General features: G+C 49.2%; 1 protein-coding gene across 7 annotated transcripts; it reads right to left on the bottom strand.

Moving 5' to 3' along the window:
- Positions 1-936: 936 nt before the first annotated feature.
- On the bottom strand, positions 937-25,750 carry MED12 (mediator complex subunit 12). Of its 7 annotated transcripts, none has more exons than XM_075539631.1 (45): positions 25,520-25,750; positions 24,906-25,010; positions 24,537-24,728; positions 24,248-24,407; positions 22,600-22,781; positions 21,306-21,416; positions 20,946-21,200; positions 20,227-20,373; positions 19,770-19,869; positions 19,510-19,646; positions 19,103-19,234; positions 18,612-18,738; positions 17,602-17,831; positions 17,165-17,245; positions 16,864-17,034; positions 16,513-16,657; positions 16,293-16,343; positions 15,882-16,000; positions 15,536-15,679; positions 14,923-15,086; positions 14,583-14,714; positions 13,937-14,164; positions 13,594-13,738; positions 13,302-13,422; positions 12,755-12,856; positions 12,539-12,664; positions 12,116-12,294; positions 11,755-11,934; positions 10,720-10,791; positions 9,964-10,097; positions 9,629-9,790; positions 9,281-9,392; positions 9,016-9,105; positions 8,406-8,515; positions 8,041-8,176; positions 7,620-7,781; positions 6,367-6,741; positions 5,960-6,110; positions 5,629-5,831; positions 5,386-5,463; positions 5,078-5,292; positions 2,455-2,722; positions 1,725-1,853; positions 1,439-1,520; positions 937-1,235 (listed from the first exon to the last, which is right to left on the bottom strand). In XM_075539631.1, the coding sequence occupies exons 1-45, from the start codon at positions 25,616-25,618 to the stop codon at positions 1,192-1,194; spliced, it is 6,588 nt and encodes a 2,195-aa protein (XP_075395746.1). In that variant the 5' UTR covers positions 25,619-25,750; the 3' UTR covers positions 937-1,191. The 7 variants fall into 7 exon arrangements, with proteins under 7 accessions (XP_075395746.1, XP_075395747.1, XP_075395748.1 ...); XM_075539632.1 differs by having other exon boundaries at positions 5,386-5,460; XM_075539633.1 differs by having other exon boundaries at positions 5,638-5,831.
- Between the last annotated feature and the right edge of the window lie 474 nt (positions 25,751-26,224).

The following is a 26,224-nucleotide window of genomic DNA, read 5'->3' as shown; positions in this document are numbered from 1 at the left end:
TTTATAACTTGGGTACTAATTGGTGGTCTTGGTTTTACCAGCACTCTTGCCAATGATACATTGCTCAACTAGGTCCAGACATTATCCTTAATTTGTTAAATAATCCTGTACCACCTACCTGCCCACATAGCTGTCAGAAAATTCCCTTACAGTAAACCAGTTGGATACTGCATAGCCTTGGATCTAGGACTCAAAACCTAAAGACACAGGAGACCGAGAACGGCTCTGCCACAGCTCCAAATACAACTACAGAGAAATTGTTTTGAATTTTCCTTACTGGAAAATGGGGGGGGGGGGTAAGCAACCATTATCCTTGGGTAACTGCCCAAGTGGGTCATGTGTACCAAGCAGTTCCAGCCAACAGGGCAGAGAGGGAAAAGAGTACTTCCAATTTTAACTGATCGTTCTTGCTCCTAGAAACGCCCGCCCCCCGCACCTATTCCATAATGACACTTGCCAACGGAGAGTGATGTTTCCTCCTAGAAATGGGACTTTCAGGGATGTTCACTCTCCTATGAAAAAGACGTAGCTTGGTGTAGGATGGGGACCATACCGGATGGCAAAAAGGGTAGGCAGTGTCCGTCACCGTCCCCTTTTAGCCTGTTCAAGGACCAGCAATTGGGTTGTGTTGAAGGAGAACCAAATTCCATTGATCTTCTTCAGGCCCCGTGGACCCCCTCCCCAACCCCAGTGGAATATTCCCCCATGGAGTAAGCTGTAAAGAAGCGGCCACCTTTAGCTGACACCAAGGGCCTAGATGCTGCCAGGTTGGAGAAGAGGAGAGAGAATAGCAATCCAATTAGAGTTAGGAAACTACGGTGGAGGCAGATAAACAGAGATGATCTGAATAGAAGGGAGGCTTTGACTTGTTGGTCTAGCCCCCAGTACTCTCCCCAAACCCCACCCTTCCCAGACATGCAGGACTCACACACTTCCTTTGCAAAGCAGCTCTGTGTATTGGGTGCAACAGCTCTGGGGTCTCTATATAAATAATATACAAAACCCAACAGCTCAATGCCTCACATTAACAAAAATACTAAAACTTCTTAAAAATGGAACCTGAGGGAAGGGTCCCAACCACCACGGGTGCTGGCCTGGGTAGGGGACTGGGAATTAAGAGGAAAAAAAGACTGGGAATTAAGCGGAAAGGGTAGGGCCACATCCCGTGCACAAGCAGTTCCTCCAGGTGGCTCAGAAGCGTCCAAATATGTTGGTATTGGGCTGTGGCTGGGTATCTGTGAAAAACCAGAGATGATCAGGGGTGGGAGACCAGGCAAGGTATGGAGATGCATGAGGAAAACTAGTTAGGTACCAAGGGAAGGGACTGGAATGCTTCCCCCCCACAGTTTGGGCCTGAAGCAATCATCTCGGCACTTTTGCCCCACCCCTTCTCTTATGCATCCCCCGGGGCTCTCCTTGGGAAAGAGGACAGGCTTACTGGAGAGCTGTTGTTGGAGTTGCCTGACCAACGCTGCTGTCTGTTGCTGCTGCTGGGTCTGCTGAAGGCCCTGGCGCTGGAACTGAGGTGGAAACAGGAAGTGCAACATTCAGCTCGAACCTTCCGCTCTTCATTCTCCATGTCTTCTGCCTCCCAACCCCTTTTCCGAGTTGCAAGCCTTGCCTCCCACCTGGATACAATTTCACCTTGTTCCCAACCCAGTTTATTGCTGCATGCCCAACCTGGGCAGCTGTCCCTGAGCCTGGGGCTGTCGTCCAGCAGCTACCTGGGGCTGGGACTGGGGCTGGGGTTGGGGAGGGGCTGTCTGCTGCTGTTGCTGGTGTTGTTGTGGCTGCTGCGGTGGCGGCTGCTGCGGCGGCGGCGGCTGCTGTGGTTGCTGCTGCTGCTGCTGTTGCTACAAGAATTTAAGAGATTACTTCTGAAGGACAGCAAGAGAGCTGAGACACAGTGTTGGGGAGCTGAGGAAAGGGGATGAAGCAGGAAAGGAACCCTGGTTGACTGTCTTCCTTTCTCAGACAGCTGTATAGATAGGCATACCCAATAGGAAAACTCCCTGCCCCCATTCATAATGGAATCTTAATGATCCCCCAAAAACCAAAGGGGAGAGAAGAGGTAGAGCGGGGAACTAAGTTAGTAAGTACCCACTACATGCCAAACAAGGAGCTCTGGTGCCATACTGTGTTAAACACTGGGCTGTTAGCCGAAAGGTCGACGGTTTGAATTCACCAGTTGCTCCGTGGGCGAAAGATGAGGCAGTCTACTTCCATAAAGAGTTACAGCCTCAGAAATCCCAGGGAACAGTGGTCTGTCGTACAGGGTCACTATGAGTCGGAATCATCTCAACAACGAAAGATTTGGTTGTGGTTATATGCCAGACAATCTGCTGGGTACTCCATGCACACTGCCTCCTTTAGTCTTGATAGCAATCTGGGAAGGAAGTATGCCGCTGGTCTTCTTTGGGTTCTCAGGTTGTAGATAAAATCCCAGTGCCTTACCCGCAGAATCTGCTGCTGTTGCTGTTGCCGGATGTGGTATTGCTGCTGCTGCTGCTGCTGCTGCTGCTGTTGCTGCTGCTGCTGCTGCTGCTGTTGCTGCTGCTGCTGCTGCTGCTGCTGCTGTTGTTGTTGTTGCTGCTGCTGCTGCTGCTGCTGCTGCTGCTCAGGCAAGATGGCAGTTGACCGGACACCTGCTTGGACTCCCTGGGCACTCAGTGGAGCCATGGTACCTATCATGGGTGTTTGTTGCAGTGTCTGGTGTGAAAATCTGCAAAGACAAGTGGTACAATGTCTAAGCATCAGGAGTGTGTTTGTGGGGGTTGGGGGGTAATATAAAGCTTGGGTCTCTAAGCTGCAAAAAACATTACGTCTCCTTTCACCCATTCCTCTTATCACCAATCAGAAGAGCACTATAGCGCTCTGACAGAATTCTGAGTTGCAGAATAAGGGACCTGATAATACCCCATTTTAGTATTTCCTAACTTTAATTATTAGGACATTCCCCTAGTTCTGTTTTAGCTATTTTTCTCTTATCCAAATGAAAAACAGTCTTAGCACATGATCCAAAATCAAAGTAAAACAAAATCCATTCCTATCGATATGATTCTGACTCATAGCGACCCTAATGTAGGATGTCTCAGGCTGTAATCTTCACGGGAGCTGATAGCCTTCTCTCCCAGCTGCAGCTGGTGAGTCTGAATCACCAACCTGATAGTTATAGTCTAATCAGGGGTCCTTAACACATGAGCCCCAAAGAAAACAAAAAACAAAACAAAACCCCTCAAACCCACTGTCATCAAGTTCATTCACACTCACAGCGATTCTTTACATAAGGCTTCCAAGGCTGTAATCTTCATGGGAGCAGATAGCTTCTTTCTCCCGAGGAATGGCTGGTGGGTTTAAACCGCTACTCTGTGGTTAGCAATCTAACACCAACCTGACAACACTGCCAGGGCTCCTTTAGCACATGCCAAAAAAACAACTCTCAACTCCCTGCCATGGAGTCCATGCTGCCTCATAGCGACCCCCTGTGGGTTTCTGAGCTTATAACTGTTTATGAGAGTAGAAAGCCCATTCTTTCTCCTGCACAGCTGCAGTGGTTCCAAACTTGCCCACCATGCGGATTGCAGACCAACGTGTAACCACTACACCACCAGGGCTCCTTCGTAGCACATGATAAGCATTCCCTACATCAGCAGTTCTCAACCTGTGGGTCCAGATCCCTTTGGGGGTCAAACGACCCTTTCCCAGGGGTCACCTGATTCATAACAGTAGCAAAATTATAGTTATGAAGTAGCAATGAAAACAATTTTCTGGTTGGGGGGGTCCCCCCAACATGAGGAACTGTATTCAAGGGTCACAGCATTAGCAAAGCTGAGAACCAATGTTCTACAGAGTCAACGGAGCTTTGCCTTTTCTTCTCCCACTCCCAATAACCTTTGGGGGGGGCGGTCCTTCAATTTCAGTTCTTTACCTACCCCCGCTCTACCCCAATCAGTACATTAATTACTGTAACAGTCTATGAGCTGGGATCGCGAGCTCAAGTCTTTTCCTTTCCACTACACGACCCATCTACTTTTTCCATATTAATCTTTCAAATATGCCCAACTCATCTTATTGCTGTGGGACTGCATTTCAATTCTACAGCTGAGCATTCAAGGCCCTCTACTAACTTGCCCACATCTATCTTATCCCTTACTACTTCCCTGGCCCAAATTTTACACTCCATCCAAGCTCTTGTCTTTCCTGTGCCCTCCACCCCCAGAATTATTTCTGTCCCCATGTCTTTGATCATGGTAGGTCCTCTATTGGGAATGCTCTTCCATCACCTTCTCTCTAGAAATCCAAACGATAGCTATCCTTCAAAGGCTAACTTAAGCCAAACTTCCTTCTTAAAACATTGCCCCATAACTCAAGCCCGGACATATCATCCCATGCCTTTTCTGGATTTCCATTTATTCCAAAGCACACAACTTGCACACCTGATTACAGACTCTTACGATGCTTGCTGTTATCAAAATGCTTTTCTGTGTCTCATCTCTCCAGTTATCTGAAATGTTCTTTGTGGTAAAGCACATTGTCTTTTACTTTTTGATTTCTTTCCTTACTCTACCTGAGTACTGGCCACACAGTGGACAGTTCATCAACACTTCCATATAATGGAATTTCCTCTGACCCGTCTCCCAGTGTTCTAAGCCTAATCTCAGAGCCTAGAAGGATTACGTTGCCTAGGCTAATGCTTGACTAACAACCATCATGGTGGGAAAATGTATTACTCCATTCTAGTGTTAAATTGTTCAAAAACTGGTTTTATACTTCCTTATTATGTATTCCCTCGATGAGCTCCAGATATTTTGCCATAGTTACGGAAATCATTTCCCCTCTCAGGGCCTCAAAGCAATGTTGGGAAGTAGGCTGCGACTATTGGTCTCCATGTCCCTTCCAGCTCCAGCATTTTCAGGTAGTTACCTGGATGTGTGGCTCAAGATGAATGTTCTCAGTATCTCAAAAAAGTTCTCACCAGTCCCATCACCTTCAGACACAGGTTTTCCCAAGTGAAATGCTCCCTCCCTCCCCTTTACACTTTGGGGTCATTTCCAAACCCAGCACCACTTTTGGGTACCTTTGAGTGGCCAGTCCGTGTCCATAGGTTGGGGCCTGCTGGTGCACATAGCCACTGGGCCGTTGTTGCAGGTGGCGAGTAGGATCTACAAGAGTAGGGTTGGTAGAAGGATGGGTGCTCTGATAAGGCTGACTGGAGTAGCTGGGGGGCACCATGGTACCTGCGGGGCCTGTGTGTTGTTGTAATCCCACATGAGAACTATATGGAGTGTAGCCCTGGAGGACAGGAGGAGAGCAAAGAGTCATATCCATGAGTGCCTGGATCAGCTTGTCTCACTCTCTCTGACTCTCGGAATCCTCTGCCCTTACCTGGGAGGTCTGTAAGCCATAGGAAGAGCTGGCAGTCATTTGATGGACAGATGACTGTCCCAACATCCCCTGACTCTGCTAGAGGGAAAAAAGGGGAGACACTCAAACTCAGGAAAACATTTTCCCCCAACTCAGCTCTTGCATCTCCTGCCCTGCGGGTCTTTGTGAAGATCCCAAGTGCTTCCTCAGTCCTGTGACACTAAAAAGCCCCTCTCTGACAGCCCTCCTTACTGCCCCTCTCACTATCTTTGCCTGGAGCTGTTGGCGAAGGCGTTGTCCTTGAGGCACCGTAGGTTGTTGCTGTCGGTACACAGAAGCCTTATAAGAGGGATCTAATCCCACGACACCAGGCATGGCTGTAGGCAGCACTCCAGGGTAAGTTGGTCGAGCTGGCAACTTCTGCATTGGTAATCGCACAGGGCGGTATGGGTCCACACGAGGGCCACCTGCAAAGGAAAGTAGGTGGACTTCTCATCTTTTCATCCCTTGCCCAGTGACGTATTCATCCACAGTTCTTCCCCTGGGTGGGAGGAATGTTCAGGTAACGCCATCATTCCAAGCAGCTGGTACTCACCCGCAGGAAGTGGCTGGTTTTGGGTATACAGGCCTATGGGACCCTGCCTATAGCTAAGATGGGATATAGAGCCAGAAGCAGGGTGATGAAGGAGGTCTGGAGGCACTGCCACACCATAGGGGCCACTCCGACATGGGCCCATGCCATAGTCCTGTATGAATGACAAAGGGAGAAGGTGAGTAGGCGGTGTCTCCGTGGGGGAGGGGGAGGTAGGGCAGGTGGGGTGAAGAGCAGCTGGATTTATCTGGTTAATTTTTATTATCACTCTGTAGCTCCCCCACACAACACACAACACACACACACACACACACACACACACACACACATTACCACTTCCACAAACCGAAATGGAAAATAATCACAAAGCAAAAGAGACGGGAAACATTTTAATAGTTAGAGGCACTAACCTCTGTCTTGGGGGCTGGCTGGCTACGTTTCTTGCCTTTGGTGGACTTCTTCTTGCGTTCCTCAGTAGTGGGTGGAGCAGCCCCAGGCTTGTCAGTTTTAGGGGGCTCCGGCACCTTTTTCTCAGGCTCTAGGAGTGTGGGCGCAGGGGGCTCCTCATCTTCTGGTGGCAGAGGCAATGGCTCCAGGTAATAGGCACGGGGTCGGGGTCTCAAGTGGGTGTGATAGAGCAGCAATCGTTGCTGCTCTTCTCCGCGAGCAACTCGCCGGTCCACCCGGACGGTTCCAAACCAGCCCCAAGAGAGTGGTGCTGACGGCTTCAGTCCCTCAAAAAGATCCCAGGGAGAGAGCTTTTGTTTGGTGGAAACCTGCAGACCCTGCTCCAGAGAGTGAGAAACAAGAGCTGTTGAGACTTGGAAAACGGAAGAGATCTTGACAACTTAGAGAGAGAGTAGAGTATCTGTTGATCATGAAAGAACGAAAGGAGTCATAGGCGGACTCAGGGGAAATGGGGAGAGGACGACACAGACAGACACACACAGGAGGAAATTAACGGGGCGGCGGGGGGAGTTGAGCTGTGGAGGATGGGTTGGAGGGGAAAGATGGAGTCAAGGGAGGGGTAAAACTAAGGGACAAAGCAGAAAGAGAGAAAGACAGCAACATTCAGAAAAAGAAACATCGATATAGACGAGAGAGAGAGAGAGAGAGAGAGAGAGAGAGAGAGAGAGAGAGAGAGAGAGAGAGAGAGAGAGAGAGAGACTGATGAGCTAAGGAGATCAGAATGTATGTAAAAATGCCTTGGAATTTAGATTTAAACCTTCTCTCTCTCAACTATACACAATTATTACGGTCATTTAAGAAATACTGCAACTAAAGAGCGAGAGAGAAGCAGAAAGAGTGCAGAGATGGGTAGGGCTGGGGCTGGAGTAATATAGGTATTAGAGAGATATGGGCTATTGGCCAGGCAGATGGGGGCGGGAGACATGCTGGGGAAGGGTAGGACAGGGCTGGGAAGGTGGGGTACTGTTCAAAAGTAGGCGGGGATGAAGGGAGAGCCCACGGAAAGAGGGTGAGGCTCTAAAGATGAGGACAGAACATATCAGGAACATTAACTGATTAGGTCAAATGCTCACGGACAGGTTTAGCAGCAAGCCCAATAGACCCCCTAGCCTGATGCATGCATTATAGCTGCGAAGGCTCTTGCTCAAAGAAGAAGAAAGGTAGGGGCCAGAGGTAGGAAAACGATGGCACGTGCCTCTTTCTTGAAGATGGAATCAAAGCCAGCAATCTTGTTGCCCTTGGTGTCAATAAGGGAGCCCTGTGGCTCACATGTGATGACATCTCGTGTCTGCTTAGGCAATGGCAGCAGCTGGCGAACCTTTTCCAGACTGTCCGACTGGCGTTCCCCCAACTCCTTCTACAGGCACAGGAAGAGGGGACAAGAGGTCAGACATATGAAATAAGAGGGACAGGAAATCTCAGGGGAGACCACAGAACCTGGCACAGAGAAGACACTCAGTAAACCCTCTGAATGACAAAGGGGGGAAAAACGGGGAGCTATCACAGGATAGAGACCAGAAAGAAATTTCTGAGGTTGACTAGCAAATGTGCAGTCAAGGGAGAGGCAGCCAAGAGTCCAGTCCCCCCAAAGCCTAGCCCCCACCTCCTCTGCTCACCTGCAGCTTCTTCACCAGGTTCATGTAAGCACGTTTGTTTTCCTCCATGCTGCCTTGAGAGATACTAGACATGTCTGCAGCCAGTGTTCCATTGATGAGTACACTTAGCATATCCAATACCGTAGTGAAGAGCTCACTGTGATGGGAAGGCAGGGAGTCAACACCGAGAAGCGGTTATGCTAGAAGAGGGCATCAGAATGGGATACACACAGGGAGAGGCCCTTAGTAAGTCGATGGAAAGGTATCAAAATCGGGAGTACCTAGGACCACAGACTCCATAGTCTTCACACCCACACCAGTCTCAGTGGCCCACGTGCCTGGGGTGGGCACCGGGGGAATGGAAGGGAGGGGTGGGGATGCTTTACTTGTTGGACTGCATGTCGACGGTGCCACTGATGATGATCTCTAGGAGGAGGACAGCCCACTCTGTTGTCTGCTGGGTGCTGCGCTGCACCGTGTCAAACATGCCCCCCACCTGTCAGAACCACAGCAAGTCAGTCAGGTGGCTCAGGAGCAAAATCCAGCAATGAAAGAATCAGAACCTGAGTTGAGTGGAAGTTGGGGCACCTGAGGTCATGTTCTGGTTGTGTCTTTGACTTGCCATATGATCTCAGGCTAATGACTCAATTCTTGACATTTCTAGATCTCATTTTCCTCCTCTATATAAAATGATGGGAACTGGGCTAAATGACTTCTAGGATCCCATTCAAGAGTTTAAAATGTTCAGGTTTCTAGGTACAAGCCAGAATCGGACTACTAAGGCGAATCCCTGCCAGGGTCCAAGGTACACACGCGATTGGACCTTGACCACAAAGACCGAGTTCCTTTAACCACTTTGGGCCCTGTAGCCTTCGGAAGAGCTGAGCTGATTCTGGAATATCGCCTCTGCCTTCACTCCTCCGGGCTGGGGAGGGCTTCTTTACTCTGCACTCTGGCCCTGCCTCATTCCTTCTTCTTTCCAGCAACCCCTCTCACCAGGTTGAGCCGCAGTTTGAGTGCCTCATGCATTAACTGCTTTGGTTTGCAATCATCTAAGTACTGGTCATCTCGCCAATTATTCACAATCTAGGATAGAAACAAGTATAATACTATAAAGAAATCAAAATGTAAGAGAAACCAACCAACCCTACAGTCCAGGGATCTTCTCATTTCCATCCCAAAGTACCCAGGAGGTCCAGAGCACACGGTAAGCCTCATCCTTCTCTGCCCTCCTGCCCACCTCCACGGCCCAGTCCTGTACCTGGTGCACCTGGCTGTAGAGGGAGGTAAGGAGTCCTTCCCGTTGCTCATCCTGTCCTTTCAGACAAGTCAGCACCAGGGATAAGAAGGGCTGCTGGCTCAATAAGGACATGCTAGAGACAGGAAGCAAAGCAAAGCAACTGGGGAAACGGCACAGCGACTTTCACACTTCAGCCTTCCCAGCCCCAGACACTACTACTAGGCCCTTGCTCACCATGCCCATATTTATCCTCTGTTTTTCCTCTAAACTTTATTATTATTATTCTCCTTCCTCAGTTCCAATTTTTATCTTTCTCTGGTCTTGCCTCCTCGCCTTTCTACTCCTCAACGCAGTTTCTAGTCCCTTTACCTCTTTTGCTTTTGTCGATCCCGTTCTTTGCGGGAAGAAGAACCCAGGTGCTGACCCTTCTCCAGTTCTTCCCCTGCAGCCTTCAACACATGCCCCTGGACGGAGGTGGGCAATTTAGCAATGAGGGGAGCCACCAGCCAAACACCAGAGCGTTCCAGGGAACTGAAGGACAAATGAAGTGTGCCAAGTTATGGTGGAGACAGAGCTGGTTAAAACAATTCTCCCCCCTTTCCCTCCTTTCCCTGATGGACATGTCCAGACGCTCCATGTAGCCGAAATCATTTATGCTACTAGGAAACTCATAGGGGATGAGTCCAAATACATTTCTGCCCAACCTGAGCACAGGCTTGCTCTTGCTGCTGCTGGACATGTTGCCTGCAGCACTTCCGGAAGATGACCCCGTTTCTGCTGACTGTTGGAAAACCTCAATTGTAGCTTTGGCAATGTTCTCTAAGAGCGAGTTCATCTCCTGGGGAGGAAGAAAGGCATGGCAGAGGGGTGCTACATATGTAGCCGAGGGGGAAAGAGAACAGATGGTAGGAGAGATAGGACGTGAGGGGGGAGGAAGGCATCTATGGAGATTTACGAGAGAGTAGAGACCTAACGCTGCTCAGAGCTAGGCTCTTTTAGCACCTCCTATTTCTCCATCTCCCTACTGTCTTCTGCTTTACAAACCTTACTATTTTTGTCACAGAAAAAGCCACCACCACCACTGGCACCCTTCCCCACAGATCAGAGCCTCAAACTTTCAACCTATTTCCCTTATCAGTGGCCCCACACATTTGCCATTTTCCTGCCTCTCCTTTTTATTAAAAAAAATCATTTTATTGGGGCTCGTACAACCCCTACCACAATCCATACATCCAATCCATTGTGTCAAGCATGTTTGTACATGTGTTGCCTTCATCATTCTCCAAACATGTACTTTCTACTTGAGCCCTTGATACCAGCTCCTCATTTCCCCCCCTCTTGCCTCTTCCTATCTCCATGAGTTAAAGGGTACGGTCTATGCTCTTCTCTGGTGGCCAACCTCCTTAACACATGAAGCTGAAAGTGGGCATGGGAAAGGGAGGGCTCCAGGCACTGCTCACGTTGTTAGGGGTCTGCTTGATCATAAGCTGCAGTTCCAAGGAAGATTGGCGCATGGTCCACTGGTCCAGGTTCTGTAACAAAGGCCCCACGCCCAGCTCGACATCTGTGTGTCACCCTTCATCCTAAGGCTAATTCAAGATCTCTTACAACCTCGACACAAACACTCCTCGAGGTCTACATGGGATCTCCATGCCCCCAACTTTAGGGAAGACAACATTTAAATAATCTAAAATGGTTAAAAAATCTATCTACCTTTCTGTCGTTTCTTTTTTTCAGTGTCCAACAACCCTCAGCATTAGGAAGTTCTGCTTAATGTTTAGCCTACATCCTCAATATTAAATTTAAAGGCCACTTCTCTTATTTGAGATCAGCTGCTCACAATCTCTTAATGTCCTTTACAGACCTGAAGACTACTGCTCACCAAGCTTTCCCCCCCCCCCTTTTCCCTCAGCCTTCTCTCCTCTGAGCTGAAGAGACTCCAGTCCTTTAGCTTTCCCTCAATGGCTTTATTTTTCTACCCTCTTGTCATCTGGGCCTCTGAAGCAGTGTGACAAAAAGAAAAGGGGACAGGGCTGTCAGGGTTCACACGATGACTCTAAATTTACTGTGTTACCTGTGAGAATTATTTAGATTTTCCAAGGCTGTTTCCACACCAGTCAAACAGAGATAGCCATTGCTACCTCAGAAGACTGTTGAGATTAAATAAAACGTATGGCGAGCACCTAGCACTTGGTAACTATTCAGTTATCAGGACATGAGCAGCATGCCAACTACACAAAGGGAAAACCCCGATGTTTCCCAGATACTCTGGCGCCCACTCCAGATAGCTGTGCTCTCACATAAGGTTCTCCTGTTGAACACCTTCCGCGCGGAATTCACTTCTCGGCTCATGCTGAAGCCATTGCTCATTCTCCCACATTCCTGCTCAGCTTCCCCTAACTTAGCGTTTCCACTCTTTATCACTCTAGGCTCCCATGATTTCTTCCAGGTTGGCGTCTGTTGGTTCTTCCCATATCCCCACCACACTGGCATACCTGGAGAATCCGCTTAATGCGTTGGCGCTGGGGGTTTTCCCCATCCTCATTGTCCAGCAATCGGTGTGGGTAGCAGATGAGCTGCATGAGGCGCTGGGCCTGGGCGCTGCTCAACACCGGGTCCTGTAGGTCATTGCTGTCCTCGCACAGCGACTTAAGGCAACGTTCTCCTACCCATTCCTGAGGAAGCTGATAATCAGGGGACTGGGGGCAACCAGTGAGGGAGTTAGGAATAAGGGATATGGATCAGGTGCTGGGAAGGGACATGATCTATAGTGGGGACTGGGCATGGCCACGAGCTGGAAACAGGCACATGTTATAGAGAAGCATTTAGGAAGCATGGGGAGAAGGTGAAACTGACCTGTTGGCAGATGCTGCGCAGCACATACTTGGCATAGACATCCAGACTGGCCGTCTCCACAGAGATGTTGCGGCCCCCCTGCCTTCGACTACCTCCACCACCACCTCCTCCCTCCTCCTCTGGAAGTTCTTCTGTTCCACCTGTCACAGTAAAGCCGGAACCCTTCAGCTCAGCATCCCCTGTGGTTCACAGGTGGGAGACAAGGAGGGAAGGACAGAATCAGAATGCCATGTGGAGACCTGACCCAAACTCGCAGAGGCAGAAACACCCCAAATCCTTTGCTCTGAGACATAAATATACTGTCCTTTCCCTGCTTTCCAAAGTTCAGAGAGCCCATCTTCTGGAGGTAGACTATCCTTTGTAGTTTAGCTGGCATCCTATCTTACATACACTTCTGGCACCACTCCCTTCCTACCCCCATACCAAGTACAAACACAGCCTTGAGAACAGCAAACACAGCTCCATCTACGATGCGGTTCTGGGAGGCAGCCAGCAGGTGGCGGTCACAGGAGGAGCGGATTCCCACGGTAGGCTTATCTGGGGAGGGAGCTGAAGTCAGGGGAAGCAAGAGTATAGGAATAGTGGGGGTGGGGTAGCTACACTTTCCAGGGCTGGCTGGTCCAGATTCAGGTTACTTACTTCCATCAGACTGGCAAGGGTTGAGTTGTGGTGTCTTGAAAAGATGGAGGAGGATGCGGCAGGTCAGCCGGGCTCCTGGCTCAGAGTCTTGTTCACTACAAGCTAAAAAGAAAACCAGCTGACAGCCGGGCTCCTGGCTCAGAGTCTTGTTCACTGCAAGCTAAAAAGAAAACCAGCTGATCTGGAAAGGACAAAACAAGTACTGGATCTAGGTTTGTGGGTGGAGGGAATAATCAGGGAGTAAGGGTAAGGTGAAAGGAGACCAAAAAAAAATAATAATAACGATGGAGAGAGAGCACAGACCTTGTACACAATGAAAGGTTAGTGGCATGAGGAATAAAAACATTTGTTTAAAGAAAAGAAAGATCAAGGCTGAAAATCAAAGGTGAGAAAAAGGCAGGCCCCTTCCAAAACGGACTGGTCCTCCCATGAGGGAGTCAGGGAATGACCGTGGGGGTTCCCACGCTGAATAGGACGGGAACAGCCCTAAGTGTGCATGGAAATTGGGGGCCGGTTAATCTGGGGGGGTTCAGATTTGGTTGTTCACCAGCATTAAGAAGTGACGGGATGGCAGCACAGCGAATCAGATCTTCTAAGAGCAAACACTGTCGAGCAATGAGGATGGCAACAAAGGTAGCCAAGGAGTCATGAAAAGACAGGTCACTGACCTGGAGAAAAAAAGAAGACAGACATGGTGAGTCAGGGTAGAGAAGGGGCACTTACTCAAAGCTGTAGGTCTCCATTCTCAAAGCCCCAGGCTCTTCACTCCCTTGATTACCAGGACAGGAGTCCAACCCAGGAAACTCCCATTCCCAGCAAGACTCCACCCTCAGGCTCACATCTACATTACAGAGGAGGTCGTTGAAACCACATGTGCCATTGTTAGAGGAGCAGCACAAGGCCTTCAGCACTCCTAGCCACTCAGCACTCAATGACTTGCAATAGCCGGTCAGCTCTGCACACAGGATCGCGATGTCATTCACCCTGGGGACAAGGACAAGCAGCCTTAAGGAAATCCGTGATCCACAAGCCCCGTGCCACGCCCCCCCCCAACTGGTTCACTTTTCACTTCCAGCCACCCCTGTAGTAATCAAGGATGTAGTACTTCCCAGGTATCTCATCCCTCCTATGATCAGGTAGGCGTAGTACAGATGCCCCTTCCTCATTCAGGACATCACATACCTATCAGGATCGTGGTGCCCCACACACACGTGCATAAGGGCATTACAGACAAAGCTGTAGCGGTTTGCAGGGTTCTCACTAAGACTCTTGCCTAGACCCGTGTAGGTGAAGGTGTGGGCGGCGGGGTTCTCCAGAGTGTCAATCATGAACTCAGGTGCCCACCGCATATTTGATTCTGACGGCTCCACGTTGCAGTAGATGGTGTTTTTCACCTTTGAGCAAAAGTCACTGCCGAGGTAGGGGAAAGGAGATGGCAGCATTAAAGTTCCGGTGAGGTGGAGGGTGAGGGGAGACCAGGGAAGGGGGGGAAATGAAAGAGGAAAAAGTGAGGGACAAGGGGACCTGGGACAGGCTAAAGGGCTAGAACAAGGCAGACCAGGCAGAAGAACCAAGTGAGAACACGAAAATGGGCTTGCTTTGGGAGATATAGGGGAAGAATGGGGGGCCCACACAGGGGCTGGAGGCCAGGTTGCTGAGAACACAGACCATTCTCACCAAGGCAAGAACACATGGCAGACACAGTCCATAAATGACCCTGGATGGAAAGCAGGGTCCCGGGCTGTGCTGTGCTCCTGAGCTGTGTTGGTAAAGGGAAAGAGATGGGACCAGGTCCCACGCTCTACCTCTTACCGTCCACCTCTCTTACCTGAAGAGCTCCCCAAATTTGCTCTTTAAGTGGCTACATGAGGTGTACAAATCATAGAGATATGCTAGGATACAGCGTTCTGCAGAGGAGCCATCTGACCGGTTCATCCCGTGCTTTACTACACCGCACAGCCTATCACGCAGAGAAAGGTCGGAGGGATTAGCAGACGGTGTGCAGGGGGCTAGGGCACCACAGTCCCTTGAAACAAAGTCTCTTGGTCATACCATTCCTTTCCCACTGGAGTAGCATGCACTTCCCCACACAGAGAGCCCCACATGATTTCCCCAGCCCTCTTCTACAAGCATTCACCAAAGCCTCATGTGTTGACGCCTTTGCTTACCCCTCAAAGACTTGTGCCATCTGGTCCTGATTGAGGATGAGGCAGGCATGATAGTGCCGCAGGACAGCCACAATGCACAGGCACAGGCTGGTTGTGTAGCTGCCCACCAGATCCGAGGATTTGAGAAGCAGCTCAGCCTCAACTACACTCAGTTCATTCAGCAGCTAGCAGAGTAGGAGGTGGTGCGATATGAGAAGAGGCCCCTCATGTTATAACCTCCCTTCTTGTGAGAAAACAAGTCGCAAAGCCAGGCCTAACCCCCTTCCTGCTAGTCACCTTCATACAGAAGGGCCCTTGTTGCCACATGCCCCTGTCCTTTTTGCTATTCGTGATACGGGCTACTGCAATGATCCAACCAGTCTCCCGGATATAATTCTATTCACTCCACAATGAGAGGATGGTCCGCGACCAATGCCTCAATCTGTCTTTTGAGCCTCCCCAAGGAGCAATCAAGTCTCTATTTCTACAGACTTAGCTCGTGTTCCATCCACCCTGTGCTAGTCTTTCTGCCATCCAAATAGCAGCAGACACTGGCTTGAGCTTCTAACCCACCCTCAGGACCCTATATAGCGTGAGCTCTTCCGCCACCCTCATCTCCTCACAACTCCCCCACCTGAATGGCAAAATCGATGAGGCCACTGATGCTGAGTGAATATTCCATGAGATCGAAGATGAACTGCACATGCTGCACCAAAGGCAAGTGGTATGACATGCCAAGGGCGAAGCTTGTGATCTGCTCCAGAACATTCCGGGAGACCTGATAAGGGCAGTGGGTAAAAAGTGGGTAAAAGGACAAGAGCAAAAAGGGGTGGGGGAAACCAGAGACACACAAAAGTATAGCGTTGAATGGGAATGAGACCAGGATGTTCAGCTTGCCTAGGGGGAAACCAGCTCAAAGGGAAAGGCAGGAAAGTGGGGCAGACAGCTAACGTGGTGAGGGGCCGGACTTAGGCTCACACCTGAGCCGTGACCTGGTGTTGGTCATAATGTGAAAGGTGCTGGAACTTAGCAAAGATATCTTCAGCAGTGGGGAAGGCTTCAGGTCGGTTGCGCCTCCGCTTCTGCCCATCCTCCCCACCTGAGGGGACAGTTGAAAGGGAACCAGTCAGGCCAGAGACAGTAATTGGCTCACTGGGGGGTGGGGAGGAGGGTATGGAGAGAAGGCGATGAGAAGGAGGGAGGAGGGAGAGGTGGAGGAAGGGACAAAGGGGAGGATGGAAGGGTGGGTCAAGGAAGGGATGAAGGGGCCAGTGAAGCAAAGGTTTCAAGGACCACAACCTATGTGGACCTTAGGGGAATACATACAGGGAGGTGCTAGGTTGAGGGAGGGGAAAGGGAGGAAGGGCAGTATGGGGCTTACTGTGAGGTACCTAAGAATGTCAGGTCTCCAGGATTCAGAGGCACAATAGGAGCAAGCTGGTCTGCAGAGGGGGGGAATGAGGGGGAAGTTTCAAAAGGACTAGAGCTCTCAGAAGACTCCAAGAGACAGGGCATTGGGACATGACTGGGTATTCCCTATGCTGGGGAAGGGAAGACTGACTAGGGTAATTCTTGGGGGGGGGAGATCTGTTTCAGGAGTATCAAACCCACCAGTTTCTGCTGTCCCCTTGCGGTTCAGAACCTTCAGGATATCCTTGGTAATTTTCTTGATGGCATGGCGGGCATCATCTCGCTGCTTCCCCACCCCAAATAGCACGACCAAGCGCTGGTTGCACTCATGGCTGCAAGACTCCTCCTGCATCCCAGCAGCACCATCAGACTGCAGCACACATCTTTGGCCCTCTGTTTTAGCATGCCCCGCGCCCCTCAGCATCCCAATGCACACCACCCATCCCAACATACCCACCCCCTTGAGAATACCTCCAACGCCCCATCACTTCCCTTGCAGAGACCTCTGGGTTCACAAATAGATTGTCCCAGGTGTTGGCTAATCAACAGTACCTGGGGAATGGGAAAGTGTGTGGCATACTGCACATGTCGTGGCTGGTCGTAAAGAATGCCCAAGGTTCCTTCTATCTTCTCCTTGGTTTGGGGCTTCACTTCCTTTTCAATATCTGGCTTCTCTGGGGATGGGCTACCTTTCCCCTCACAAGGCATAGTAGGGGAGAACAACTAAGAGAATGGCGAAAGAGAAGAGCATTTAGGAGAAAAAATGGGCATGGAAGTAGAGAGAGATTCCCCAAAGCGGCATAAGGGGAAGATCTAAGAAGGTGGATGATGCTACACTCAGGACTCCACTTACTGAGAAATCAGGCTTCTCCATGTCTTCAAAGAGTACACTGGAACTAGGATCAATGTCCATCGATTCAGAGAGCCCTGGATCCTGAGAGCAAGAACACGGGGGTACCGCTTCAGCTCTAAGGCACCGTTCCCCATCATTTAGAAAAACTAACAGAGAAAACAGTCAGCAGAGATCACAGTGGGAGAAGTGCCGAATCTGGACTGGGGCCGTGACCAGTGTGGGGCTCAGTTCCTTTAAGCTTTAAAATGGGGATAAGTACCTCACAAAGTATATTGTTTAGGATCAAAGGGAATAAGTGCCATGAAAGTTGCTCTGTAAAGTCCTAGGCAAACAGTGCCCTTGTCATTACATGAGAGAGACTCACCAAGGCCTCTGGGTGCTATGAAGATGGGAATATACCCAAAGACACAATCTAATGCAAGCAACTGCCCACTCACCTCAAGCTTGCTACTGCTGCTGCCCTCAGCCTCCTTCCGCTCTGGATCATCAGCTGGGTCATCAAACGGAGAGGGAGGCCGGGGACCAGGGGCTCCAAAGGCAAGATCCCCTCGGGAGATGAGGGTACAAGTATACATGTTGTGGGAGAAGACATCATGTCGGATGAGTTCACAGAATAGCAGTACCAAGTTAAAGAACTCAACCCGTTCACTCTCACTTCGGGGATCCGCTGAAAGGAGGGGAAGAGGGAAGAAGAGTTATGAGTGAATCAAAGAGAGGGACACAAATGGGGAGCTGATATCAGGGGCATAAGCGGGAAGAGAAGGCTTTGAAAATGATGATGGCGGCATAGGTGCAAATGTGCTTGACACAGTGGATGAATGTATGGATTGTGATAAGAGATGTAAGAGCCCCAATAAAAGTATTTTAAAAAGAAAGAGAGAGGGACACACCTGAGGCATGGTGATCCTAGAGTACCTGAGATAGTCAATAACAAGAACGATCGGGGGGAGGGGTGGCGCATCACAAAAAACAGTTGACTGTCAAAGAGTGGTTTAACCTGGTGGGTTATGTTACCAGGAACCTAATCTCTGCTACCATGTACACAGTGAAAAAGCTTCAGTCACGTGCTCTTAATTTTATTCTTCCTTTTAGTTTCCCTACTCTGTTAAACCGTTAGATGCTCAGGGACTGGAGCTGTGTCTAAAAGTCACTCCTCACACCGAACCCAAACTCACTGCCATCAGGTTGATTCGGACGCACCCTATGTGACTGACCCTCGATGGACAGGCTACAACTGCTCCTGTGGGTTTCTAAGGCTGTACACCTCATCTTTCTCCCGTGGTGGATGTGAACTGCTGACCTTGTGGTTAGCAGTCCAACTCGTTTCACCCACTGTACACCAGGGCTCCTTTTATATATACACCAGAAGATCCTTAGACTTTCTGACAATTGTTAACAGGGGATTGTGTCTAAGCAGGGGTAACTCGAGGGTGGCAAGAGTTCATACTCAGCATGGGTGCTTGTGTATCCAGAAACTGCAAGAGGACATCCTGGAAAATAGGAGCACTAGGAGCAGTGAGGGAGCCAGAGGCGATGGAACCCTTTTCGTCTGCAGCTTCTGATTCCCCACAACGCTGCAAGGAGAAAGAATACATGGTAGGATTGATATGTGTCTCACTGTTTCTACTCAGTACACCAACCTTGAGCCACCCACCCCGTTTCGCCTCCACTATCAGAATTGTAACTCACAGTTCCCTTTAGCCTTCATTTTCGCTACCATCTCGCAACGACACGAGCCTTGATCTCTGCTCTAACTCAGACTAGCCACTCCCCTCTCTTTGTGTCTTACATCCCTAGCTTCTCCGCTAGTCCCTCCACTACTTTGTCATTCTCACAACTTCAATTTTGGTCCCACCACCACAATGATTTCTGTCTCGGACCCCAATGAATTTCCTTCCTCTTGGCCCATCTTACTAATAGTTTCCCTGCCTCCCTAACCTCGGCTTCAATCTCGGCCTGTCTCTTCTCCAGGAGCTTGGCTACCACCATAGCACGATGCCGACCAGAACGCTTGCAGCTGACGGCCCATTCACAAAGTAGCGACACGACAGCGTCATCATCTGAGGAGATCTGGACCAAATGAAGACAGGGACGAGTCAAGTAAGGACCCAGAACCGAGTTCCAATCTCTGTAACTTTCCATCTGAAAACACCCCGTGATAATCAATACCAAGGAATTATAGATGCAGAAGCTGTACCAGTGAACACACAAAATGTATCCTGGGTCCAGTAACATCATCTCCTCAAACATCCCCTCATTTAATCACTCAGTCACGCACTCCGTTTGCAGCTCCTCTGTTCCTTGTGTAATGCTTGTTTCCTCTCCCTACTTCCCTTCTTGCTTACCTCATGGCCGTCTTTGCTAGGTCCCAGTCCAAAGATACGGTTACAAAGAGAGTCAAGAGAGTTGCTGAAGTCAGAGCGCTCAAAGCTGTGGCTGTCCAGCACTTCCAAAGTATGAAGCACCCGGCCAATGGTAAAGCCTAGAGAGGAAAGGAGTTCAAGGAACTTACGCCAGGCCCACAGCATTCCTAGGCTCATGTCTGTAGGTCCTTACCACCCGCATCCTTGCCTAACCAGCCTTCCTACTGTCCCCAGGTGTACACCTGCAGTGGCTTCCTGGCACTTGTCGAAAGACCAGCGGACTTCAACTGCCTGTCCTCGCTCCTTGATCTGTTGCTCAATCTCCCGCAATTTTGCACGGACCTGCAATATCAAAAAAGAAGTCTCTGAGGACACGCCAAGGCAAACAAAGGAGCCCTGGCGGCGGCGTGGTCACGTGTCGGCCTGCAATCTACATGGTCGGCAGTGTGAAACCACCAGCAGCTCCTCGAGAGAAAGACTGGGCTTTCTACTCCCACAAACAGTGACCGTCTCGCAAACCCTCAGGGGTCACCATGAGTCAGCACCGACTCGATGGCAGCGAAAGCCACGGCAAACCAAAGACCACAGTTCAAAAACCCACCGCCAGACTCCAAAGCACGATTTTTGAGAGTGTAATTAGCCTCGCATCCTTCATCTTCTTAGGTTAGGCGGGAGTACAGGCTGGCAGGTCAAACTTACCTGCTGAGTGAATGCACTACTGCCTTCAGGCATGGGCAGGTTGGAAGGAGCAATAGGCAGGTGATCAAGCGGTGAGCCAGTCTTAATTCGGCTATCCGTCAGTGAGTAGTGCCAAACCAGGGCACTAGGACAACAGAGGAGAATGGTCTGCCAGACAGAAACAGCTCAATCAAACTCAGTTACTGTGGTGACTTCTCTAGAATCCCATTTATAAGAATCTTTACTTTGATTTAGAACCTAGGGTCTTTCTGAGTTCCTGGAAAACTGCATCCCTGACCTCCTCCAATTATCCACTTCCCTACAATGGCTTTGGGGCTACTATTTTAGCCCCGGCCGGAAAATGTTGCCCCAAACCCCATAAAGCAGCTGTTCTCAACCTGTGGGTCGTGACCCCTGTGGGGGTTGAACGATCTATTCATAGGGTCTCCTGAATCATAACAGTAGTAAAATTACAGTTAGGAAGTAGCAACGAAAATAATTTTATGGTTGGGGGGTCACCACTACACGAGGAACTGTATGAAAGGGTCATGGTATTAGGATGGTTGAGGACCACTGCCATAAGGGGAGGAAACACCCCAGTAATGAGAAGAAACCATCTCTAGGCCAGTAAGCAGCGCATATTTCTACTTCCAACTTAGAATTCCCTCATTTTCTAGGGAGGGCATCCAAGGCTTCTCAGAATACCTCTTAATACCTTCTTGAACCCACCCAGAACTTACTTGTAGGATACAGCTGAGGCCAAAAACCAGAGGCCGGTGCTGAGGGCACATAAGGAGGTCACTAAAGGGTGTAGTCGGTGTGCTGGTAGCTGGGGGCTGAGGAGCAGGGGTGGTAGGCAGCGTGCTCGCTGACTGGGTAGACATAACATGAGATGAGTGACTGCTCATGCCATCCAGTTGCAAGGCCAGTCTCCGGGTACAAAAGTAGGCAAGGCGGCGGGAGAGGTATGCAGACTGAACAAATTCCCCAGAGTACTGTGAAGACATAAGAATCAGTACTTCGAGTTCTTTCCAAAGGAAACTGCTCTAAAGTTTATCCCTCAAGTCCTCCATGGGCCCCTCCAAGTCCTAGGGCCTTACCCGAAGTAGTAGGGGCAATAGCAGTTTAAGCAATTCATCTTCCCCGGGGCGAAGTTTCTCAAAACACTCCAGTACCCAGGTGAGAAACTCATGCCTGTCCAGCATTCCATCCTATGAGTACCAGGGTTGAAAGGATTATTAGTATATCCTGGAGAGGAGGCAGGTGAACTAACTGAAAGTATGAATGCCACCACAATAGGGAAAGGTGGCAGGTTGGTTCAGTGTACAAGGGGTCCCCCCCCCACCCTGAAAAAAAAGGAATTTTTTTTCAAAGTGATGTACTTAAATTTTTTAAAAAAAACAACCTTATCACCTTCAAAGTACTCTCCATTACATATAATACATTTGGTAAATCTATGATTCCATTCTTGGAAACATATTTCAAGCTCATTTTTTTGGATGGCTGACATAGCACCTCCCTTGTTCTTTTCTTCACCTCTTCTATGTCGTTAAACCACTGTCCTTTCATGCCCCTCTTTGATTGCGGAAAAAAAAAAGAAGTCGTTCAGAGCGAGGTCAAGTGAGCAAGGTGTGGGGGGCAAGAGAGACATGCAGCTTCTTGCCAAAAACTGGCACACTGAGATGGCTGCATGAGCAGGTGCATTGTCGTGGTGGTAAAACCAGTCCCACGTCTGACACAAATCAGGCCTTTTTTGGCTGCACACTGTTACACAATCTTTTCAGAACCTCGAATTAGAAAGCTTGATGAACAGTCTTGACCTGATGGAATGAACTGCAAATGCACTGTGGGGAGACTTGTCCGTTTGGGAAGTTGAAGGTTGTCCAGAATGAGATTTCTCATCAATTGACATTTCACTCTTTTTGAAACAAGAAAACCACTCGTACACTCGAGTTTCTCCTATAGCAAGGTTCTTGTAAGCTGTGTTCAACATCACAACAGTTTCTGTGGAACTTTTCCAGAGCAGGTAACAAAATTTCACAAGCTGCACACTGTTCTCTTAAATCAGCCATCAAAAAAAATAAGGTTAGAGCGAGACTGCTTTTTAAAAACAAAAGAATTCACTGTGACTGGGGGCTGGGGGTTGGGGGAAGAATCCATTTTGACCTGAGAGAATCTTCCCAGGTGATGCCACTGGGTGCATTAACTCAGAGCGAGTTGATGGAAGCTCGCCTAGCGGGGGGAAATGTGTATTACAAAAACTCTGTCTAGTGGAACCTTTTCCCCATTTTTTGGTTGGTTGTTTGTTTCTTGGGAGGGACCCCCTTCATATACCAGCAGAGGAAAACAAAAGCTCAGTCCCATGCCTCACATACTACATTCCCTACTCCCTACCTGAAACATGAACATGGCCAGCTTTTCATTGTAATCCCACTGCCGGATTGCCACCTCTACATCATGGGGCAAAGGTCCAATAGTGGAAGCACAGCTGCCACTTCCGGCTGGCCCTGGCCGATAGTATTCAGACATCTTCTGGAGCTGTTCCCATAGATACTTAGTGATGATCTGAGTCCATTCTAGAATTTAAAAAAAAGGGTGTAATGAGGGCTATTTTCTACTATCCATCTGATTAGAATTTCTTTGGTACTTACCCCCGGCACAATTGCATACTTCTATGCCCTCTGTGTCTCCTTAGGCTAGGTAAGGTGTCCACCAAAAAGAGGTATTCCTTTTGCCAATTTGTGCCTCAAAGAACCTTCTGCCTCCTCTTTTGAAATTTGCTATTTTCTTTAAAAGCATTTTACCCGTGCCTTAACATTCCCATCTACACTATAAACATCCTAAGGGCAGGAGAAAAGATCGATGTCAAGGATTTCATTTTGTTTTACTTGGATCCACAATTGATACCTATGAAAACGACAGCCAAGAACTCAAAAGATGGGAGGGAGGGGGAAAAAAGAGGAGCTGATACCAAGAGCTCAAGTTGAAAGAAAATGTTTCAAAAATGACCAAGGCAACAAATGTACAAATGTGCTTGATACAATTGATACATTGTTATAAGAGCTGTAAGAGCCCATAATAAAATGACTTTTTAAAATAAATTAAAATTTTATAGCTCGCATCACATTTAGGGGTGAAAAAATAAGTTTTCCTAAGAAAGGAATAAGAAAAGAATTTCCCCTCCTCTCCTCGACAAAAACTAGAAGTTCTAGCTAATACAATAAAGAAGACACGGAAACAAAGGTATACAGCCGGTGAAGTGTAATAAAACACTTTGCTCACTCACAGATGAAGTACTGCCTATGTAGAAAAGAATCAACCAAAAGACAAACAAAAAAGAACAGACGATCTTACCATGTTTTCAACAAATGATGTTAGAACAACAACAAAAAGAAACCAAAAGGTGTATTGCATCAGGCAACTTTGTGGCAGAAGACTTCTCTGAAGTGTTAATGTGAAAGCTAGAACATGAATAAGGAAGACCAGAGAAAAATCGATGCCTTTGAATTATGCTACTGAAGAATACTGAATACACAATAGACTGTCTGAAAACGAACAAATCTGCCTGGGAAGAAAAACAGTCAGAATGCTCCTTCGAAGTAAGGATGGTGAGACTTTGTCTCATGTACTTTGGATATGTTGTCACGAGGTGCCCGTCGCTGGAGAAGGACTTCATGCTTGGTAAAGCAGATCAGTGAAAAAGAGGAAGACGCTTAACCAAATAGATGGACTTGGTGGCTACAACAATGGGCACAAACCTAAGAACAGTTGTAAGCATGTGCGGGACGGGGCAGTGGTGTTGTTCTGTTGTACGCAGGTTCTTATGAAGCGGAACTAACTCAACAATATCTAACGACAAGAGCAAGGATTGTGTACTAAACATCACTGTAGCCCAGGACACGCATATAGTAGATACCCGAGATGCTTCATGTTTGCTAATTGAGTAAAGACACAAGACACAAGGAGAAGCAAAGACTAGCGAATAGGAAGTGCTCCTGGATGGGATCAGTGATGCACCCACCTGGTGCTGGGAGTTACTCACCCGTGAAGGGGTCAACGATATTTCTTTTCTTAACCTTGGTCTCATTGATGGCTGCATAGTAGGCACAGGTCATCTTAATGAGCCAGGCGGCCCGCATCACAGGTACTGTGTATTTGGCTAAGTATCCAAACACTTCTTCCTTCTTACTGAAAATTGGGACCTGGATGGATATGGCAAGTGGTGAGGTTTCTATTACCCCGTGAGCTGGCATCCGGGTAGCTTAATCTGGGAATATTATTTGGGATCCACACTTCCCCCTAAGCCTAAAGAAAAGGAAATAGTACCTCACCTTTTTAGCTAGTTGTGTGAGTGGCTTAGTGCCAGCCAGGTCAGTAAACCAAGTATTAATGGCACTCTGGGATCGTGCAGTCACCAGCCAGAAGTTGTCCTTTTGGTTCACTTGGGACTTCCTTCGACCAGTGTCAGGCAGGGTGTTACAACGCAACTTCTCTGCAATGATGCTGCTGAAGTTGGAACTGATCTGAGGGTAGAGGGGCAAGTAGGTAGGTGGTTGGGTTGTGCCTTTGATGGGCAAATGCCAATGTGATACCATTAGGTTATGAGTATTGGGGAGTACTCTGCCCTTCCCAACCGAGGGCATTTGTTCTTTTCTCAGATTCTTCTAGCCATTTTCGTCGGCATGGTAGGGTTGCCTCACCTTGGCAGGATTGAAGTTGACGTTCTTGGCACTACCATGTTCATCCCCAGAGACAGCAGGCTGATTATTGAAACCTTGTTTGACATTCAAAGCTGTCAGTTCATCCTGAGACAGGAAAATGACATTTAACCGCCCCCCCTTACCCCTTGGGGTAGAAAGGGTAGGAGGGGAGAGCAAGAGGCACAAGGGAAAAGACTCGAAGGGGGGTGGTTCTCAACAGAACCGATAGTTATTTAAGGCTAGGCCCTTATACTCCTTTGGACCACACCCTCACCCCTTCAGTCACTAAGATTCCCAGCCACCCAGAGGTCCCTCAACATCAGTCTTTCCTGGCAAAAATCCCTCACCACGCTACCACAGACAACTTTCTGAGGTGTGTGTGTGGGTGTGTTTTGGGGGCCCTTCGAGCGTGTCCCCTACATCATTCCCTATTCATAGGCAGAAGCCCCAAGATCCAGGTCCTACTCTCCCACCGTGGCCCACTTTACTCTTCCCCCCTTTCGGGACTTTCATTCCCACCTAATCGCCCCGCCCCCCCCTTCGCCAAACCGTCAATGCCTCCTGCTCTGCTGATCGCTAGTCCTCGGTCCCTCAAGTGCCCTTAATGAACGCACCTCCTTCTGTTTGGGATCTTGAGGGTACACATCGGGAGGCCCCAGCCGCGGCCGCTTCAGCGGCCGGTGTTCGTAGCTCAAGATCCCGAAAGCCGCCATCTTGCCCAGCCCGTAGCGCCAGAGGCGCCAGCAGGGACTGTGGCTGGTGGGCGGGGGGGCCCGAGCAGGAGGGGGAAAGCGGCGGGCGTTTGAGAGGACGCGGCCCAGAGACAACTAGGGGGCAGGTTACAAACTCTCGAACATTGCCGGAAACTACCGAGTGAAGCCGAGGAACGCCGGGAAACCTCGAAGAATGCCGATTGTCGAGGGGGCGGGGCCCGGCGTGGGGCGGAACGCCGCGCCCGGAAAGCTTCTCTCAGTGGGCCGTGGCAAACCGATGGCACTTTGCAAAACGCTCTTGGGCCAAGTATAGTGCCAGAGTGGTGGGCGTCAGGGGCTGGGCTGGGCTGTGCACCCTTTCACAAAGGGGAAGGCCGATGTCGTGCTGCGCTTTGATTGGAATCGGGTTCCCAACGCCTGCCTCCGATCTGGGTCTAGAAAAAGTGCCCACTAATTATTTGTACTGATTCCAAATTCAGCCTTCTACAAACGACTTCTTTCTGTCTTAGTCTCTGCGTCGGAAAAATGAGTATAAAGACCACTGACACATTCCGAAGACTACTCACACAGCTACTCAGTTTCCAATTATTTTAAAACGCAGTGCTG

This window comes from Tenrec ecaudatus, chromosome X (assembly GCF_050624435.1).
Source record: "Tenrec ecaudatus isolate mTenEca1 chromosome X, mTenEca1.hap1, whole genome shotgun sequence".
Classification (NCBI taxonomy): domain Eukaryota; kingdom Metazoa; phylum Chordata; class Mammalia; order Afrosoricida; family Tenrecidae; genus Tenrec; species Tenrec ecaudatus.
Note: the sequence above shows the minus strand (reverse complement) of the source record. Positions and strands in the feature narration are given on the sequence as shown.

Bases quoted from the DNA above. Each gene is read 5' to 3' on its own strand.
- MED12 (XM_075539631.1), bottom strand. From the start codon at position 25,618: ATGGCGGCTTTCGGGATCTTGAGCTACGAACACCGGCCGCTGAAGCGG. The intron at 14,715-14,922 runs GTAAGCAAAGGC...TCTGCGTGATAG, and splicing joins ATGGCACAAGTCTTTGAGGG to GCTGTGCGGTGTAGTAAAGC. The intron at 5,293-5,385 runs GTAAGGGCAGAG...CCTGTCCTCCAG, and splicing joins ATGGCTTACAGACCTCCCAG to GGCTACACTCCATATAGTTC.